At 36.9% G+C, this 21,199-nt stretch overlaps 1 protein-coding gene across 19 annotated transcripts in view; it reads left to right on the top strand.

Annotated features, from left to right (window-relative positions):
• The window catches only part of ABI3BP (ABI family member 3 binding protein), a 243,178-nt gene that overhangs the window by 55,450 nt on the left and 166,529 nt on the right, over positions 1-21,199 (top strand). For all 19 annotated transcript variants that reach the window (XM_053670249.1, XM_053670259.1, XM_053670260.1 and 16 more), the window contains exon 2: positions 10,563-10,742. In XM_053670249.1, the coding sequence (XP_053526224.1) occupies positions 10,563-10,742 (180 nt within the window). The remainder of the gene's footprint in view (positions 1-10,562; positions 10,743-21,199) is intronic.

Below are 21,199 nucleotides of genomic sequence, written 5' to 3'. Positions count from 1 at the left end.
TTTCCAGTAAAGATAAAATCATTATATAGTTTTGTCTGTATTTACTATTAAACATTTATTTGTCTTATAATTCCACATTTATTGTAATAGAAGAGTTTATAGTTTTGTTTGCCTGGTAAATAGCATAATGTAAATAAGTATCTGGAATATATCTATAAATTCTCTCCTGTACTCAGAGAAAATTTAATTAAAATATAATTAGCATTTAAAAATTAGTAAATAATAATTATCCAAATACTATGCAGTACAAATAACAACAAAAACTACTTGTTCACACAATAAAATTTATACATCTCCAAAACACTAGGTTGAGTGCAAGAAGCCTTACATAAAAGAACACATATTATATGATTCTATTTAATTACAGTTTATAACAGGTAAAATTAATTTAGTAAAAATCAGAATAGTTGTTTCTAGGAGGATGGGGTGGGAATGGACTGAGAAGAGGCATGAGAAAACTTTCCAGATCGATGATATTTTCTAAATCTTTGTGGAGTTTTGGGTCCATCATTATATGGCATTTGGAAAAAATAAGTAATATGTAGTTAAGATTTATATATTACATGTAAATTTTATTTCAAAAGAAAAATATAAATACTTAACTGCAGTTAATGATATGCATGCTGAATGTTTGGAAGTGAAGAACACTAGAGTGCAACTTACTTTGGAATTTATTCTAAAATAAAAATTTTAATGGACAGATAGTGCTATAGAGAGATAGATAAACAGGTGACAAAAAAGAATAGCCAGATGTTAGTGGTCCACTCGGCAGCAGCTCTGAGGATGTGCGCTCTACCACTGTTTCACCTCTTCTGTGTGTTCGAGGTTTTTTATAATAAAATGTTAACTCCTCTTCTACGTCTCTAAAATTTTGGTTAAGTTTAAACATACACAACTGGTGCTAGAAGTCAGAGGAATTTTCCAAACATTTATAACACTTTCCTTCATGTGTCTCCAGAAATTATAAAATTCTAGAAAACCCTGATTCCCAGAGTTTGTTCACAGACCAAAACAAATACAAAATTCTCATAATAGAAAATCTAACAGTAATATAAGTGAGGTCCCTTTTTTTCTATATTGTATTGCATATCTGTAAATCTCTTTTAAAAGATATTGAGCCCACTCATTTTATTTTTGATACACTGAATTTGCACAGAGTAATGTTACTCAAACTTGGGTATATATGAGAATTACCCAAGCAGCTTGTTAAAATCCAGATTGCTGCCCCGTGACATTTTTGATTTGAGAGGTTTGAAGTGGGGACTGAGGATTTGTAACTACAGCAATGTTCCTGGTGATGCTGACGCTCTGTCTGGGGGACCACTCTCTAAAAACCCTGTTGTGGATGCCATCCCATCCTCGCAGGGAGCACCTGTTGCCACCACCCCTTCCCTGAAACAGCAAGAGAATGTAAGCCAATCAACCCCAGGATTTTTCTGAAAATCAAGCAGAGAAAGAACAAAAAGAGGGGAAATGAATTTTGTCAAATCCCTTAGCCTGTTCAGCTTCTCCTTTTTCTTTTACATCTATTAAAGTAATAATAATTACTAAGAATATACCAGTTGTCTAAAACAGTACAAAAAGAGGATTACAAAACATTCTTTAAGATCTACTTCCCTACCTTCATTTGGCATATCCTTGTGGAATAAAAACTATTTTTGTGACTAGTTAACCAAAAATAAAAGGGACACTTTTTTGTGTGTCTCTTCTTTTTCCACCCTTTCTACCAGGTTCAGAGCCCATTATTGTAGCCAAGTTGTGCTAATTCCACTAAACTTGCTGCACTGAAATAGTTGACTTACTCATCTCCTAATTTACTACTAGAATGCAAAATCTTTGTGATCAGATAGGTCATATTTGAATTGCTATCACTAATTGTTAGTACCTAACAGTGAATAAATGGATAAAATGAAAAGCCAATGAATAAAAATAAAAATTCTTCTAAACAAATGCAGATTTTATTTAGATTTTGTTGTTTGAAGTTAATCATATCGCTGCTCCTCTTTCCTTATGGTCATTGATTATGTGGTTGTCTATCTCACCCTGCCCTCTGGAAATAGCCCAGCGTGCTCCAGACTTTAAAGAACAGTGTGGGAAGAATTAGAGTGAGGAAGTATATGCCAGTGACAGCTGTGTATGTCTCAGGACGCGATTTCTCCTTAAGAAAGATGGGCTGTTGAAACAGAAGGTAGACTATTGAAAGCAATTTTCCTGCTTGGCTGTGGTGCAGTCACAAAGTAGGTAATGAAGTTATTGCTCTTGCCAAGTAGTGCTGAAATGTCAACACTGGCAGTGCAGTCAGTCTCATGCTGTCATCCAAAGTCACCAGACAGTGAAGTATTGGCCTGAGGAATCAGGGCACTGGGAATTCTGACCAAGGTGGAAACTGGTTGTTTTAGCTGAAATGGAACTCACTTATCCAAACAGTTGGACAAACATATAAAGTGCCCCATTAGGAAGAAAACATTTTTCCTCTTAGATTTTTGGCAAAATAGCATTTCTTTCTAAATTCAATAGCAAATATACTCTGGATATTTGGTGACTCTAATGCTAATGAGAATTGAGTTGATTCTTGGGGTTATAGCTCACGGGAATTGTTCAGGTGTGGCTTTATGAGGGGAGCTCCCCAGGTGAGCTAGGATTTTTTAAAAAATATTTTATTTATTTATTTTTTGAGAGAGGGGAAGGAAAGGACACAGCATGGGAGAGAAATATCAATGTGTGGTTGCCTCTCATGTGTCCCCTACTGGGGACCTGGCCCGCAACCCAGGCATGTGCCGTGACTGGGAATCGAACCAGTGACCCTTTGCTTCACAGGCCCATGCTCAATCCACTGAGCTACACCAGCCAGGGCAAGCTAGGATTTTTTATTACCCAAATTCTAAGCACATGTTGCATGTGCGAGCATGTTCTCTACCTGGCAGACTCATCACAGACATGGGAGAGGGAACATGCTGCTTTGTTGTGGTGGAACAGAGATCATGGGACGTGGTAGTCTGAGCTTTTTGCTAACACTGATCATATATGTATAAAGTCAAGTTCTGAGTTTACTTAAAGGCCCCGTGCCGGCTCTGGAAATGGTTCGTGTGGTTTATGGGACTTCCACCACAATTTTTGCCTGTACTTTTTTTTACATGCCATTTTTCTTTAGATTTATAAAAATCTTGCTTTGTATATATCTAAATTAGTTTAATCAGGATTTTTTTCTTATGTTTTCAGATTTGTGCTTAAAAAACACAAGTAGGGATACTTTCTTTTCTCCTCTAAGTCTGTGTGCTCTTTTTGTGGGTATATAGTTTTAATTTTTTTTAATTTGGGGGGCTGGCATTAGTTAATATGTTTATATAGATCTCAAGGGTATAAATCTATAATATATCATCTGTATATCATATTATGTGTGTTCTTAATTTACCATTTTCCAAATGTCTAGAATCTCTTTTCCTTTATTGTCTGTATTTAGGTCCTTGATTTACCATATGAGTTGTATATATTAGGTGAAGTGATTTCATTTGTAAATTAGAGAGCACAGTGCCCAAAGTTTTGTAGCAAATTCCTATGCTCCTCACACCAGACCCCCTACCACTCATCCCTCATTACCAGTGACAGTGGAGTCAGAAGGCGGGACAGACAGAAATCAGGTGCTGAAGGACAAAGGGCGGAGTGGGTGGGGAGAGCTTGAGGGCTATGGAAGAGATTAGAGAATTTCAGGTTGGTTATGCCATCCAATCACCCATTTTTGTAATTAGCAGTTATTTTTGCCTGGTCTTTGTGGATGTGGCTGCTGTCTAGAGCCATCAATGCAAGGTGGTTTGAATGGTGCCATTTAGAGTTTTGCACTGTGTGACCTAACTGTTAGTGGCATCCCTGTTCCTGGAAGATGTTGTAGCTGCTCCGTGCTTATTGCATACTACTTCTCTGCAAGCTCTCTGAAATTCGCTTTTGGGTTGGTAAAACCCGTTCCCAAAGAATTGGAAAGAGAGTACGAGACAAGCCATGAGATTTTGAGAAAGAATTCTAGCCTGGGGATCCAGAGAGCTAGGATGCCATGAGGTATATGTGATTGACAAGATGGAATATAAGAATCTGAAATTTAAAAAGGATTTATCTAGTAATTATTCTGAGTGCTTTTAATTACAATTCTGTATACACCCACCACCACCACTAAAGTAATTTAATTCCTTCTACCCGTCTTTTCCATAGAACAAGTCAAGACTTTCCTCATCTCCATCATTACTTTGCACACTCTTTTCCCAGGGGAGGGTTTATTCAAACATCTTGCCATTATAGCACTGGTGGAAGTAGTTTTTATTATGCTTAACATCATTTAATTAATAGCAACATTTACTTTCCATTCTCTTTAAAATATTTAATTCAGTTGCCATCCTTTTTCTGCTATGGAAAATTTTCACTTATATTACTGGCTTTCAAGTTGTTGCTATAGGTACAAAATGTCACGCTAGAGATTACAGACTACACATTTCCGTTTAAGGATTAGGAACATGGAAGATACCTGTCTAATTGTCTTTGGCCACTCCTTTGATTCTGTGGCTGTCACAGAAAAATTGCTGAAATTCTGTATGGTTTTGTTTCTCCTTCTAACATTTTCCTTGGATCATAGTATCAGGACAGGGAGAGATTTGAGTTTCAAGCCTATGTTACATGATCCCTTTTTGATTGTCTAAGAATTAAAGAAAATGTTAAATTATTGCCAAGTTCTGTGTTAAAATTTTGGTTTGTATAACCTAGCATTACAGGTCAATTAAATACAATCTATACTATCAACTACGATTTTTGAAGCCTTTGACGATGTTGTCAGACAGTCACTGTCCTACTTTTTAATACATGAACTTCAAATGTATCATCTGGATAGCTCCTTAATAAGCTGCTGTGTCCATAATGCACTGCAGTGTTTTCTACTTGCAATCCACTGTGTAAGAACACAGAATACATTTGAAACTTAGAGTTGTCGGTTCTTGGAACATAACAGTGCCTGAAAGGACTTGCTGATTTTATAGATGTACCATTTGTTGAATGGTGAATAATAATGTCAGGCACTATTAAAACTACTTCTCATCAATGCTGTAATGGCAAGGTGTTTGAACAACCTTCTGTCAGAGGGAGAGTCTATATAAGATGGTTACAGAGATGAGGAGGGTTATGGCCCATGAAGGTATACCAGACCAGAGAGTCAACCATGTTGTATTACATAAGTAACTTGTTCTATTTTACTGCTAAGTCATATCCCATTGTATGGATATTATAATTTTGTTTATTCATTCAACTGTTGATGGACATTTGAGTTGTTTTCAGTTTTGTGTTCCTTTGAATATCTGCATGTAAGTTTTGCATAAACTTAATGCTTTTATTTCTCCTGGGTAAATACCTGGGAATGAAATTGATGGGTTTATTTTATAACCACCCAACATTTTCCACAGTGGTTTTACTATTTAACATTCATATTAAAAATGTCCCAAATCCTGCCTAATACCTGATGGTCCTTTTAATTTTAGCTATTCTTTTGTGTGTGGTATATCATCATGGTTTTAACTTGCATTTCCTTGAAGACTAATGGTGTTGACCACGAGTTTGTAAACTATGACCTGGTAACTAAATTCAGCTGCCTATTTTTATAAATACAATTTTATTGGAACACACACACCTTCATGTGTTTATATAATGACTATAGTTGCTTTTGTGCTATAATGGCAGAGTCAAGTGGTTGGAGTAGAGAACATTTGGCCTGCAAAGCCTAAAATATTTACTATTTTGACCCCCTACAGAAAACTTGTGATGATCTTGATGTTGGAACATCTTTTCATTTGCTTATTGGCTACCATAAATCTCCTTTGGCTAAAGAAAATCTATTTGAATACTTCACCATTTTTTTCTTAAATGTTTTGTCTTCTTACTGAGTGGAAAAAATTAATTTAAATATTATGGATACAAGTCCTTTAGTTGATATACATGTTACAAATATTTTCTCCCAATCTATAGATTGGTCCTTCTTTTTCTCTTTAGCTTTTATAAAGTTGAAAACTTTAAAAGTTTGATCAAATTTACTTTAAACATTTTAAAAATCTCTGTTTCATGTGTCATATCTGAATGGATGGAGATTAATTTAATTATTTTGATATCTTAGAAAATATGATTTTGTATCATCATATAGGTAACAAGTAGAGAGGTTGGCAGAGACATACTATGGGTAAAAATCAGGTTTGTTTTTTTAATCCTGAAACAACTGAGTTATTATTATTTTATTGACATCAGTATTATTAGCTATTGTTTTACTTAATATCTTAATGAAAATTAATGCTGATCTGGTTTATTCCCAAACTTGCTATATAGAATATTTCTAATTTTTCCTTAGCATTTTACAACATTGAAGGCATATAAGTTGATTATTGCTGCTATACTCATAGATATTTTTACTTTTACAAGAGAGAATGAGCATTTTGCAGTTTTTTTCTTGAAGTGATTTCATCAACTTGAGCAACTTTATATCAATAATTTAGAACACATTCTGAAATATTTTGAAACATATAAGAAAACTTTCTGAGAGATTAAACCTCAAAGAATTGCTCCTTCTGAGAGGGCTGTAATGGTAATTCCTTTCTTACAGATTGTGACCGAATGTCCGTGGTAGTTCGGCAGGTGTTTGTGCTGTGTACCTTGGCAGAGCTCTACTGCAGAAACTACCGCAGCCACTTGGGATTCTGGGGTCAATATTACCTGTCTGCTTAACACCTGTGCCTACAGCAGGAGCAACCTGCACCCTTGGGTTGATCTGGAGAATTTTATAAACTCATAGGATCTACCTTTTGTCTGATTTTCTAACCTCACTACCTTCTGCACTGTTTTTAATGCCACGAGACATGCATTTATTTTTGAAAATTAAAAGGGGATTGATTCTAACTTTTTTTGAAAGATTTTTTTCTTTTTTAGATTTTTTTTCTTATAGAATTCCTTAACAAACTTTGAGGTATTTAGACATACCCTAGGGTGTTGTGAAGAGAGGACTAGACGTAATTGTCATGTATCCACTATTCCACTTTGCCAATGTGCACTCGTGTTTTCTCAGCCATACTAATTGCTTCCCTGAAATGTTTTCATTCTTCGTTTTGTTTCACTCTTGGTTAGCATGTGCTTTGTTTATTGTACAGGACAAATAAATATTCTTGTTTTTCTAGGGGTTTTCTGGGTGACATATATGCTGTTTTACTTATAAATGTTGTCCTAGTTAAGCTTCTGTCATGTATTATTTTGCTATAATCTGTAAGTCATTCACCAGAGGTCTTTCTACTGTTGAAAGATAATTGTCATGACATGACGTACTGTTTCAAAACATTAAACCAGAATTATTCAGAATGAAGATAAATTTACCAAAGATTAAAAATTATTATAGGATGTAGATATTTCCTAAAATATTGGAGAAAGTGTCCAAGAGTATAAAATGTAATGGTACTCTAAATACTGGAAAGAGGAAGATTGCCTGACCTTTTTGCTGAGCACTGAAAGGATTAATGGAGTTTAAGTGGACGGGCAATGGGGTGGAGAAAAGCAAACCCAGGACAGGGGTGACCACCCTGGGTGACAATGTGAGCACAGCTCCAGTATACACTGCAGAATGTGAGAAAATTATACTGGTCCCAAAAAGTAAGATGTGTTATAAAATTATAAGATAAGAAGTAATGCACGTCTAGATAAGGAAGGATTTGAGTGCCGAGTTCCAAATAAGGAACTGGGATGATAGTCTCAAAATATTAAGTTGATGATGCTGTTGTTTGGAGATAAGATTTGTCTGTGTGTGTTTCTCCTTTTTAGGACTTTTCAAAGTTTAGCTCTAGAAAGCCATATAAATTGGAATTTTGGATTAAGTAGGGAAGCTAACTGCCAATTATTTTAAAAGTCATATGATGTTGATGTATTAGGAAAAGGGAGAAAGGCTGGAGTCATGAAACTTCCTGTGCAGGGGAAGTGAGGACACTTCCATTTCTGTGGCTCAGCGATTCTGTTCTCAGCCTGCCTTTCTCTTGCTTGGTGAGAAAGCCTTCTTCTCCATTTGCCAATGGGAGTATATAATGTGGTATATCGTGCCAAAATTTACAAGCAAAGGTCTAATGTGATGGTGCTGTTTCTCTTGGCTTTTAGTCAAATGAGCATGCAGCCCACGTACACTAAGATTCCTTACTTTCTTCTTCCCAAAAAAGGTGTTGGAAATAAGCTGACCGTATTTTGATTTATTGTGAGACCTGATGACTTTCTAAAGTAGCAGAATATGTGCTTGACTTATATTTGTTCTATCTGTTGAGCAGGATGAGTAACTCTAAGGTTAATTTAGGCTCACAACAAAGAAGGGAAAAATTGGCTTGCACAAAATCTGTTATATCTGAAGTATAAATCATTTCATCAAAATCTAATGAAGACTGGACAAAACATCAGAAATTAATATCAACTTAAGTGTTATGGTCTGGGGTGTTGGCCACTCTGTACTCTGTTGGGTAATAACAAAGTTCTCAATAAAAACAGGAGAAGAAGTCCAGCCTAGTGAGAACCTGAGATCTAGTTTTGACCCTGAATCTCAAGGTCAAAACTTAACTTGCACAGTGATAGAGGTGTGTCTGCCCCTAGGTTTAGCTGCTTGTGCTACAAGAAGATTGGACTAGATGAACTGGACTAGGTATATTTTCTGCAGACTTTAGATAAGCCACCCAATATCTCTGGGTTTTGATTTTGCTAAAAATATAGGAAGAGCTATCTGAATCAAGAAATTCATAGAAATCACATCAAGGTCTTGGGGAAGTACAAAGTGCTCTGCACATACCTAGAAATAGTACTGCTGGCTGCTGAGGTAAGAGTGGTTCCCAAGTCTGGTACCCAAGATGGGGTTGTTTCTATCTTGTCAGAGTCCTGTTGGAATCCTTTTATGTAGCTGTACTGACATGGTCCAGGTTGATTTTGACTGGAATAGTATAATTTTAGTATGATAACTTTGGGAGGCCCAGACTGTTCAGAAGTGCCGACTGGTATATATACAAGTCTTTTTATTAATGAGAAATGGAATATGAGTTATTAAATTAGTAAATGCAATCTTTCCAATAGGTAAAATATTTTAAGTGTGAAATCCCTGTAGATAAGAGAGAAAATATTTGAGGTTCACAATCTTTTATCTGAAGCTTTGAGCCTGGTATGTTTTTAATTCAGAAAACCTTTGGACTTTAGAAATGTACTAGGATGCCTCAACCACACGTTGAGTAGTCTCTTCAGTGGGCCCTTGACAATAAATTTAACACATTGACATTTCTACAATTAAACATATGGATAGTCATACTGATTATTCAGTGAGATTATGAAACACTAAGAGGCTTTACAACAGTTCAGATTGAATTTTGTTTCCAAATTAGTTTGCTGTGAATTTAACCAAACAAAACCTTTCAGATTTCTGAATTGTGGCTAAGGGTTTTAACTAGGCCTAATCAACTAAACAATTATTGAGAAACTGCTATGTGCCAGGTTTGAGATGGTGCCATTTATGCTAATCCTAGTAAACGTTCTGGTAAAGTGAACATTATCCATAATGAATTATCCATTATTCATAATTTACGAATTAGGAAGGGGAAACCAAGGCTCAGCCTGTTCAGTGAGTAGCCAGTGACCACACTAATGTAAGTATGTGGCAGAGTCGGAATTTGAACTCAGCTCCTTCTGCCCCCAAAATAAAGGATAATATTGTTTCCTCACTGCTTGGTCAAGACCTCTGGTTATTGTGGTCATCTGTCTCTTTTGCCTGTATAGTAAAAAATAAATAAAAATAAAATAAAATAAAATAAAATAAAATAAAATAAAACCTTAAAAATTTCATTGTTTTCTGTCCTCACTCTGTACAGTCTTTCTGAGAAAATTCATCCAGTGATCATTTAGAACTGAATGACACTCAGATGGATCTCTACTGCATTCCGGAGCATCTCACTTAGATATTCGACTTAGTGTTGGACGTCTCCATGTACTTGTCTCATTGGCCCAGTGAGCTCCGGATAGAACGAATCCTTTTTCTCCTCGACTTTTTCAGAATTCCCTAGTCTACCATCTCAGTTACCCAAAGCTAAAATCCTCCCACTTCCTTCTCTTTCCAACTGTATTAATCACTAGGTCCTTCAAGGTGTAGCCACAGAGCAACAGAGAGGCTGGGGGTTTTCAGAGCACAATAATTTCATTTACCAATTAAAGATCTTTTCAACATTCCCAAACAATACATATAAAATGAAGCTTTTGACCAATTGAGGATAGCCAAAATAGCCTTAAATCCCATCTACCAGCTCAGTGACAAGTTACCTAATATTAAACCCTACTATGTATTTTACTTTGTATTCTAGACTGCTTTATATGTTACAAAATCTGTGTGCTGTGATCTCAAAATTACCTGCATTTTGGTTATTCAAGAAGGGGTGTTGTGAAATTGAGTAACTAAGTAGATTCCTATAACAACTAACCTTTGCTCTGAAATCGTCCTGGGATGCTAATGGAGTAAAGTAACAGCCACCTATTTTTTTTATTCCCATCTTTAGGTAAAAGGCCAAACCTGAAAGTCCACATCAATACCACAAGTGACTCTATCCTCTTGAAGTTCCTGCGTCCAAATCCTCATGTAAAACTGGAAGGTTTTCTCCTGGGATATGGCAGCAATTTATCACCAAACCAGTACTTCCCTCTTCCCTCGGAAGGGAAATACACCGAGGCTGAAGTTGGTAAGATGTTTGGCTCTCAGGCCTGGGGAGGAGACATGAAAGATAATAGGTGTTACATGATACATGAATCTTGAAAGCAAGCACCATTTCTTCCACATCCTCAGCTAAATCAAATGCCAGAATCACAAATCCTCTGCATAACTGTTGTTATCCATAGCACAATTCCTTGCATGAAAAAATATGTACTGCATATTCTGCATGTATGACAGAAATAATCAGCGTCATTGCCATTATACCTACAATTCCTGAGCACATAACTTAAATTGCATGGGGGAAAAATAAGCTGGAAGGCCTGGTTTAAATCTCTGTAATATAACCATGTGGATTATTCCCCCTCCCCAAGTGTCTTCTGGTGGAAAGTAACAACTGTGGCTTTCTGGGTATCTCTTCATGAGAAGCTACCTTTAAAAAGAAAAGCAAATGGGCTACATTTAGAAAAATGTATAGTATTTCAGACAAAAAGATTAAAGTTTTCATATCTATTCAAGTTTTATAAAGTTTAATATTTCTTTGAAAATGTTTTTAATCACATTAAAATGTAATTTGGAGGATGTGGGCACCTTTATCTTGTTCAGAAAAATTACTTGGAAAAAAAACCTTTTAAAGAATAACTTCTAAAAAAAGAGATAATTTTTATGAATGCTTTCAAAGGCTTCTGAATAGTCTGAGATTTATATTTTGCTTCACTGCTTGGATTATTGCTAAAGAGCCTTGCCACAACTTTTGATATTTAATCCTATAACTTGAACTACTGTAGATAGGATCTGACATTTATTCTTTTGTGCCTGAATGTTGAAGATGAATCTGGTTTGTCGTTCAGCCCCTTGTCCTCACAGGGAAGTCTCAGCTGTACTTTAAAATTAGGCAAAGGTTAGTGAGTGGAGGGATTGAGCAAGAAGGAAAAGGGACTCCTGGACATGGACGCCATGTGGTGATTCCAGGGGACAGCAGTAGAAGGTATATGGGAGATAAATGGTAATGGAAAAATACAATAAAACATGAACTATTAAAAATAAAATGAAATCAGGCAAGAGAGTAACATTGTTAATTAAATGTCTATACTAGATTTTACATAAGATAATCACTTTAAATCAAACAAATTACAGTTACCAAGAAGTTGAGAATTAGGAACTTTGGACATATGTAACAACACTAACCTTGAATGTGGAAACCATAGGGAATTTGAAATTTTGCAAATATTCCCCATTATATTACTCTTTACTATGAAAAGTGACTGAATGCTTTAACTCATCACAAACAGAAACAGATCTACTGCTCCTTTGTTCATTGGGAGTTAGAAGGGACAGTTTGTGATAGTGGACTAATTAAATGATGTGGGGTAATCAAAACAATAGTAAATGAATAAAGGGGTGCCTAATCCATTTGATTTAGGCACCCTTTTATTTATTTACTATTGCTTTCATCCTTTAGAATATTTTTATTATGGAAAGTTCAAACATAAGAGGAAGGAATATTATAATGAGCCTCATGTCTCGTCATGCAACTTGAATATATATCACCTTTTTTGCTAATCTCGTCCATGTATCCTTCACATACATTATATTATTTGAGTATTTTAAAGCAAAATTGGAGATCATATTTTTTAAATCTATGACCACTCCAGTAGGTATCTCTAACAGATAAGAAATATTTTTCATAATTTTGTGCCTTTATCACATTATAATAATAATTCTATAATATTTTCTACCTAGTCCATATTTAAATTTCTCTGGTCTTAAAAGTGACTTCTTAGAGTTGTTTTTTTTTTTTTTTTTTTGAGTCAGGATCCAAACCAGGTCTGCACATTAAATCTGGTTTTTATGTCTCTTAAATCTCTTTTATTCTCTAACAATTCTCTTTCCCTTCCCTATTTAAATGTCATTGATTTTCTGGAGAAATTGGACAAGGAGAGCACCTTGTCCATTCCCTTGCTAACATTCCATATTTTTTAACTTGTTCCTTTATCCATGTAAAGATATGGATATCTTTAGATATCCATGTAAAGATATCTTTCCTGTGTAAAGATTTAGATTTGGAGTTTGTATTAGATTTGGATTCAGCTTTTGGTGGGAAATGATACTTTATAGGGGGTACTATATATTTCCCAGCAACCCACAGAAGAGGTACACGATGGTTGATATCACACTTAGTGATGTTAAGACTGCTTGGTGTGTTAGGTGGTCTCAGCCTGATCCCTCCATTATAAAATTCACCATCAAATATCACTTAATGTTTTAGCATCTATTGGTGCAGTGTCCAGATTCATTATTTTAAACTGTGGTTGTAAAATAGCAGTTTACATTGCAGATACAGTCCAGATAGAATCTAACTTTATCATTTCTTCTGTACTGTCTGGCTGAAATTCTACAATGAAGAACTTTCTCTCAGACTTTATTTTCTTTAATAGTGTTTTAGACAAGGCAGGGTAAATCCTCATTGCACTAAGTTGGTGCTCTGCTAATCTCCGTGGTGACTAATGATATTGTTTATTTGTTTAATGATCAATAATAATAGATTATTTTTTATATACTTAAATGGGTTTTAATCAATATGTCGATTACCTAGCTCTTATGACCTTTTTCATTGTCTAGCTTGGATACAACTGGTTGTTTACCTTAGATCACTATTAAATTGTGACTTCTTGAAGTCAAGGTTTATGTCTCCTTCTCTGGTTGTTTGTAGAATGATTTATGAGTAGATAGGCAATAACTACCTATTTGTGGCACTGAATTGAATAGACTCAAGTCAGTGTAGAATATGTAGGCTGGAGGAGGCCATGAGAGATTGTGTAATCTAGACCCTAGCCATCAGGCAAGTATATGTCTCAGCTCTCCAAGGTAGATAAAACAGATAGATCATTGTGTACCTTAAAGATCTCCAGAGACAAAGATTCCCAAACTTCTCCTGGAAAGCATTTTCAAATAGCCTTTTAAAAACTCTTAGCTCACCATTTAGATCAATGCGTTCTTTTCATTAACCTCCTTTGTCTTCCAGAGTATTCTAGTGGAAGAAAAAAAAAACTGTTCCTGTTACATACTTCCTTCCCCACCTTTCTCTATGCCAAGGAACCTGTGTGCTTCTACTTTCATTACTTCAAAATGTGCTCTGGCCCGCAGAGCAGTCAACTGGAGCTCGACCACCTACCTAGAATAAATGGGTTGGGGGGACAAGAGGCACGAAGAATGGCAGCAAGACAATAGATTCTGATCAAGCTGCAAACTTTATTTTTCCGAACTGTATATATATGGGAGGAGGGAGAGGAAGGAGATTAGGTTGCTTGCTATTGGCTAGCTTAAGACAAAGAAGGGCCCACTTATTGGTTACTTTGGTGTAACTTGTACTCGTGGACACCTCACGTGCCTGTAGCTGATTGGCTTGTGGAGCGCATGCACACAGGCGCTAGCCAGAGGTTATTTTGAAAGTCCTTGTTGATTACAGGTTCCGGTAATCAACGGACTGTGCCTTGCGGCCAACCGCAATGTTTTTAGCTAAAAGCCAGGTGCAAGGTTCCCAACAAAAATGGTCTTGCATTTCCAGGTTAAATGTTATTCTTTGGTTGCTCAGGTTGATTATTTATTGTCTTGCTTAATTGCTATTTTTGTATTTATTGCTTCTAGTTGATTAGTAGAGCTGCCTATTAGTTTTCTACTGTTGCTCTAGTAAGTTACCAAACTTGGTGGCTTAAAACATCACAAACTTATCTTACCCTTCTTTAGATCAGGAGTTCGGCATGGGTCTCACTGGGCTACAGTCAAAGCTTGGGCAAGGCTGCCTACCTTCTGGAGGCCCTTCCCTTAACAAGGGTTCTTCCCTTAGGAAGAACCCATCTCCTTGCCTTGTTTTAGCATTCATCTTCTATCTTCAAAGCCAGCAACAGTGGGTCAAGCTGTTCTACCACATCACTCTGATCTTCTCTCCTGTCTCCCCCTTTCACTCTTTTTAATCCTCACTGGAAGACATGCTCATTGATTCTAAAGAAGAAGGGAGGGAAAGAGAGAGGGAGAGGAACTCATGTGAGAGAGAAATATCAATTGGTTGCCTCTTGTCTGAAACCAGGCTGTGGATTGAACCTGCAACCAAGGTTTGTGTCCTGACCAGAAATCAAACCTGTGACCTTTTGGTTTATAAAACAATGCTCCAATGAAGTGAGCCACACTGGCCAAGGCCCTTGTTTACTTTCTGAGGATCCTTGTGATTATATCGAGCCCACCTCTACAATCCAGGATTCTCTCCCTATTTTAAGGTCAGCTGATTAAAAACCTTAATTGCATCTGCAACCTTAATTCTCCTCTCATGTAACCCAACATATTTACAAATTCTGGGGATTAGGATGCAGACCATTACTCCGCCTGCCACAAACTATATGTTTGAAATTAGTGTCTCGATCCTATTCCCTTTCTGCCAGAAGTTTACTGGTGATCATTCTCAATTCTATTCACCTGTAAAGGAGTAACAAAGTCTATTTTTCACAGATGTGCTGTGGGCATATTAGTGAATTTATAGTCATAAGTGATGAGTTGAAATCCCTTCAGTGTAGTGTGCCATACAAGAGCAAAGAATTTTTGTGGGGTTTTTAATTGAAGAAAAGCATCATTTACACCCCCTCTTCTTACTTTCTACTGTAATTGGATAGTAGTATTTGTTTGGCTGCACTGAACTATACTTATAGTAACTTATTGCCATTTTCAAGGCAAACATAAAGTGCCACATCATTTGACACATTTCACTTGTTTGATGTGTTTAAAAGATGTCATTGTTGAAGTGAGAAGCTGTTGATCCTTCAGAAATATTCAAATTAACATTTAGTGATTAGTGGACTAATACTGCTTCTAAATAGTCATTAATAAATATTTCTACATTTATTTTAATATTTCTTTGTCTCTATCTATGTAGTATTAACAGAGGCATTTCCAAAAGTCACATGCTGGACTTACATGCAAAACTAAAAAGCATCAAGTATTTCCTTTTGCTATTTTGAAAAATAAGGTTCATATCAAATTTCTGTAAAAAAAAATTTACTAATGGAAAATGTTTTACCAAAATTTTAGTAGCTGAATCGGAGCAGTGGGAAAAGTAGTATTTTCCAAGGTGACTATGAATAAACATCAGTGGCTGTGAGCATCTTGCAACGATGCGATAAAACATGATTCACATATAATAGGTCTGCTGGGTTCCTGTATCCTTTTTACCCACATCATGAATGTTTTCATTTCCAGTTTGCATATTCAGTTTTCGCTTTTATATGCAGCTGTTGGTAATTTTGCAAATGTCCAATAAAGTAAAAATGAGAATTTTTTGACATCAAATCTTTATAGAGAGAGTCACACTTTATGATATTCTCTTGACATCTGAAAACGCTTTAATACATGTCACCCAGGAAGGAAAGCATTACACTCTATCAATTATGTATTTCCAATTGCGTTTACTGCAAGCAAAGCTTAAATTAAAAGGACTCGTGGGCATGGACAACAGTGTGGTGATTGCTGGGGGTGTGGTCTAAAGGGACTAAAAGGTAATGGAAAAAATACAATAAAGATTAAAAATAAACAAATAAATCATATACACTTATCACCACCATAAATTCTGACTAAAGAATGTGTCTTCGGACCAGGTGTTAGAACTCCAAAAGGATTTAAGAGGGCAGCTTTCTGAACTCGCGTGTGCTCACAGGTGCTAACCTTTACTCTCGCTGCCCTTGTAAAGCACGTTTCTCACACTCAGCTGCAGGCCCCTTACCTACTCTCCCCAGTCGCCATGCTGCCTGCAGGCGCAGAGAGCGATTCCTGCGCCAGCGAGAACACAATGCTAACAGCTAGCTCCTTGGATTGCGGGCCCTGGAAAGAGCCTGGACCAGAAGGCTCACATCTACCTTCTAGAAAAGATCCCCCTCTACCCAGAAAGGCAGAATGATGTGGGGAAAGAAGATGTGTGTACTTTTCAATCAGGCAGACATGGGTTTAAGTTCAACACAACTTAAACTATCCATACTTACTGTGGAGTAGTTCTGGGTAAGTCGTAACTTCTCTCAGTTTCATTTTTCTCACATGTAAAATAAAAGATAGTCTCCCAGGAGTGTTGTGAAACTATAGGTAAATTATATAAGATAACTAAGATAAACCCTAACACCGAGTAGATATGTCTTATACGTTTGCCAGTTGCTATTATGAGCTGAGCGATCTTGGATGACTTACGTAAACCCTCTGAGCTTTGTCTTTCTCAGTTGCTTATAAAGAATGGGCTAAATCATCACTAAAGTTCTGCTGAGCTCTAAAATTTTCATGCCAAGATTAAAACCCTCTGTCTAAGTGGTAATCCCGTGGTGTTGATTTCTGTTTTGTTTGTTTTTCGGAGGGTGGGGTGTCAGTGAAATTAGAGAAGTAGGGTTTTTGTAGCAGAGTTGTCAGTTACTGAAAACAAGTACCCACATTCGTCTGTCTATTGCCCTGAAATATGTTCTTGGAAGGGATAACTTCAAAAACAGATAAACAAAGGAAGAAGCAGAACCTTTGACACAGCACCTGGGTGAACACACACCTTTCTGCTGTGGTCACGCTCATCCTTTAATTATTAAAGGGGATTCCTGTGTGGTGGAGTAGAGTTGGGTAGAGTTGGCAGGTGCCTCTTCACATTCCACAGCTGTGGCCTCCACAGGACAAAAAGTGAATTTTCAAAAGATATAGCTTAAAAAAAGAGAGAGTTGAAAGGGCTTGTCATCTCTAGATTTCACTTTTCCACTCGCTGTCTTACTCTAATGAAGTTTTTAATAAGAACATAGCAAAAACTTTAGCCTTCCTTACGAAATGTAGATCAAAATAAAAGCATAACACTGTTTTATTTACTTAACTAATGGTAATTTTATCTCAGCAAGTTCATGCCAAAAGATAATCATCAGTTTCTTATTCTGAAGCTTCTTACTATTTTTATTTCACAGAGGAAAATTAATTTTTAAAATTATTTTGAATAACGTTTATTTATAAATGATTATTATCCAGGTATGAATAAATTCTATGTTTGTAACTTAATGTAGTTTATATTCATATGGATTACTAATATCTCTTACAAATTTTACTCTTAATTTTTACATTTGTATAGAAAGAGCAAATGTACAGTTTTTCTTCTTTCATTGTTGCAACTCAGAACTTCAATTGCCCTTCTCTGTCTCTTTGTCATAAAAATGTTTAGCCCTGCTCCAATTATTTTAATGGAAGTGGGATGGAATATAAAATAATGGAGATTGCTACTGTTTGTTAAAGTGGAGGATAAATATCACCTTAATGACTAAAAGAAGTTAGTATTTATTGCAGTAGGTGTCACAAGGAAGGTGGTGGTAGATTTATTGAAGAAAAATAGCTGGAAGAAAAGATTGAAATAAAGAATTGAAGCCTTGGCTGGATAGCTCAGTTGGTTAGAGCATCGTCCTGATAATCCAAGGTTGCAGGTTCAGTGTCCAATCAGGGCACAAACAAGATGAAATCAGTAAATACATCAATAAGTAGCACAACAAATCAATATTTCTCTCCCTTCCTCTCTTTCTCCCTCCCTTCCTCTCTCTCTCTCTAAAATCAATTAAAAAAGAATTGAAGGAACTATATTAAATTTTTATTAAGCTGAAAGATAACTAGTAAAAAGGGAGCAGGGGAGACATACAGTTTCAGCCATTGGAATCAACTCAGTCCCTCCCTTCCCTGGCAGAACACTTAGAGAATTAGCAAGAGGCCTTAAGGGGATAGAGCAAGACAGCGGCCAGCAGTGAGTACAGGGCAGAGGAGAAGGCAGATGAGGGAAAGGCAGCAGAGGCTGGGATAGGTCGTGTCGGTAGTGCCCTTTTACACACAGGGAAACTGAAGCGCCAATAGTTTAAACTTCCTAAAGTTACTCAGCTAGTAAACAGCTGGGCCAGAGCTTGAACCCAGCAAGTCTGGCTCCAGAACCTGAGCTATGAATCACTGCACTCTACTGACTCTCAAAATTTAGGAAATTTTACCTGTTCTCCTGCAATAGAAAATATTAACATGCCAGTGATTTATTGCTTCTCTAATGTCCTTTAAACAGTAAGCGGGGGGGGGGGGGGGGAAGAGTTCATGTATTATGGAAGGAGCCATTGGCTCCCTAACTCATGAAGGTTTCTGTGCCCCCAAACTTGTTCTCTTCCACCCCCACCACCATCTTGGTCATGAGCTGCCCTCCTGTCAAGCCCTCCTCTATTTGCGAGGCCATTTCTTGGCAGGCAACATGATTGCCCTCTCCAGGAACATCCTGGAGCCTGAGCATTTTCTTTTACCATCCTTCTCGGTCAATTGCTACTTATTTTTATTTGTGTGTGTCTTGCCTGCCCCCCACTCTACCCAAACAGAAAACTCCCAGGAGCTAAAGACCCTACAGGCCTTAGATTTCTTTTTTAGCACCAACATTGCCATAGATTTACAAGCACAAAAAATGAATGAGGGAGGCAAGGAAAAGACCCGGGAGGACTGAAACAATCGTGGGTTCTGTTTAAAATGTATTTTTCTTTTTTTTTTTTAAAGTCTATTTTCAAAATGTCATTTAATTTTTAGTTCTTTCTCTGGAAATAGTTTTACCACTTGGAAAGTATTTGGCTTTAAATCTTCAAGATTAGTTCAAGTTTTTCATTAAAAAATAGGAATCTCAGAATCACTTGACTTTTCTCCAAGGTGCAAAATGTAACAGAACTTAAGCTTCAGGGGGGAATTTTAAAAGAAATTGGCACAGTAGGTATCAATTTCTTAATATCTACTATGCCATCACTTAAACAATTCACCATGACCTTATACCAAAAGACCGTGCGTAATGTTAGGGGACCATTTTACTATGTTTTAATAAAGATAGAGTCTTTTCAAAGTTCTGTGTTTTCTACTGGATTTAACTACCATGTTTTTACGGTCTTCCTGACCTCACCAAATAATAGATAAACTGTCTCCAAGTCTCTCTTTTCTTGGTAATACAATAAAACTAATTCACACTATTTCAGTATAAAGCATAAAAGTTTTTCAAGTGTATTGCATTGAGACCAAAACCTAACTTTAAAAAATGTATCCTTAATTGTATTTAAAATGCTCTCCCCAAATAGCTTATGGGTCTTTTGTCATGGCCCAAAAGTATGCTTTGTCTTAGATTCATTGCAAGAGGCTCACTATTGAGGAGTCTTAAATAGAAAGATAGCTACCAATAGGAGGATGGATTAAAGAATTAGAGGTTTATCTGGAACAGATGTGCAAGATGACAGAGTTTATAATTTCGTTTAGTTTTTAGGTTTAAATTATTTAAAATATATAAAGCCCTTATTGTATCCCCAAAATTTGTCCTCTGCTGCTCCTTCTACCACCACCTCTATTTATTGACTTTTTAAGGGATATATCTCAAAGCCAAGAAATACAGTCAAATCCTCATTTTCTAATTACCCACATATTTTCCTAAACATCTGCCTTTCCCTGGATACTTGATTTTTCTCTGGCAAATACAGATCGTACCCAAAGTACTCTGATGTGAAGGCCAGCATTTGTTTCTTCCTGTTTTGAATTGTTCTGTGATTGTTTTTGTTGCTTTTGTGGGGTTTTTTGTTTGCTTTGTTTTGTTTTGTTTTTTTACTGGTGTCTGTCTCACTGGCTGCGGTGTAAACTTCTTGGGACCTGAGCTGAGCCTCACCGTCCTCTAGTGTCCTCCACAGCCAGTGGATCTGTGGACGTGGGAGCTGACACCCTACAGTCTGATGGGAGATTGGTTGGGTGAGCCTCCCAGTTAACAAACAAATAGCATCTATTTGCCTGGAGTAAAAATCTACAGAAAAAAATTATTCTCAGGCATAGTTATGGTGTATACCTGTTGTTCTGGCATAATTATTAATAGCGTCCCCCTTTCTCTCAAAAGTATCCCAGTTTAGTGGGAACATTATATGCTTAATCTACATGTGGGACAAAGCCTTGAATTCTTAGCATGGCTCCAGGTCTTTCTTCGTCTGATTCCAAGCCAATAGCCCAAGCTTTTCTCCAGCCAAGGGGGACATTCCTCAGTGAGAAGGGAGAAACAAAATCAGGAAGAGGTTGCCACAGGCTTGCCTCTGCTGTGTCCCACTCACCAGGCTGGCACATAGTAGCTGCTAGGCAAATGCTGGAGTAGAAGTTCCCACCAACCTGAGGATTTGATGTTGAGTGCCTATGATGTGTGAGGCCAGAGCTTTACAGAAATAGTCCTCCCAGCAACCCCTTGAAGCTGGTATTATCTGTATCTTCTTCTCCCCAAAGAAGACAGTAAATCCTCCCCAAATAAATCAGCACGTGCCAGGCTGCCTTCAGACCTGTGCCTGTGACCCCTGTGCCCCTGTGCTCTCCCCACAGCAGGCAGGTCCCTGTGACCTTTGAACCCTATATAACAACTCATCTTGTGGGAACTATTCTGGCTCCCTCACTCCCACGTGGTATCCCTAACAAGAGCATTTAAGG

The sequence above is a fragment of the Artibeus jamaicensis genome, unplaced genomic scaffold (assembly GCF_021234435.1).
Source record: "Artibeus jamaicensis isolate MK-2021 breed Jamaican fruit bat unplaced genomic scaffold, CSHL_Jam_final contig_558, whole genome shotgun sequence".
Taxonomy (NCBI): Eukaryota; Metazoa; Chordata; class Mammalia; order Chiroptera; family Phyllostomidae; genus Artibeus; species Artibeus jamaicensis.
This window is presented reverse-complemented; position numbering and strand designations above follow the sequence as displayed.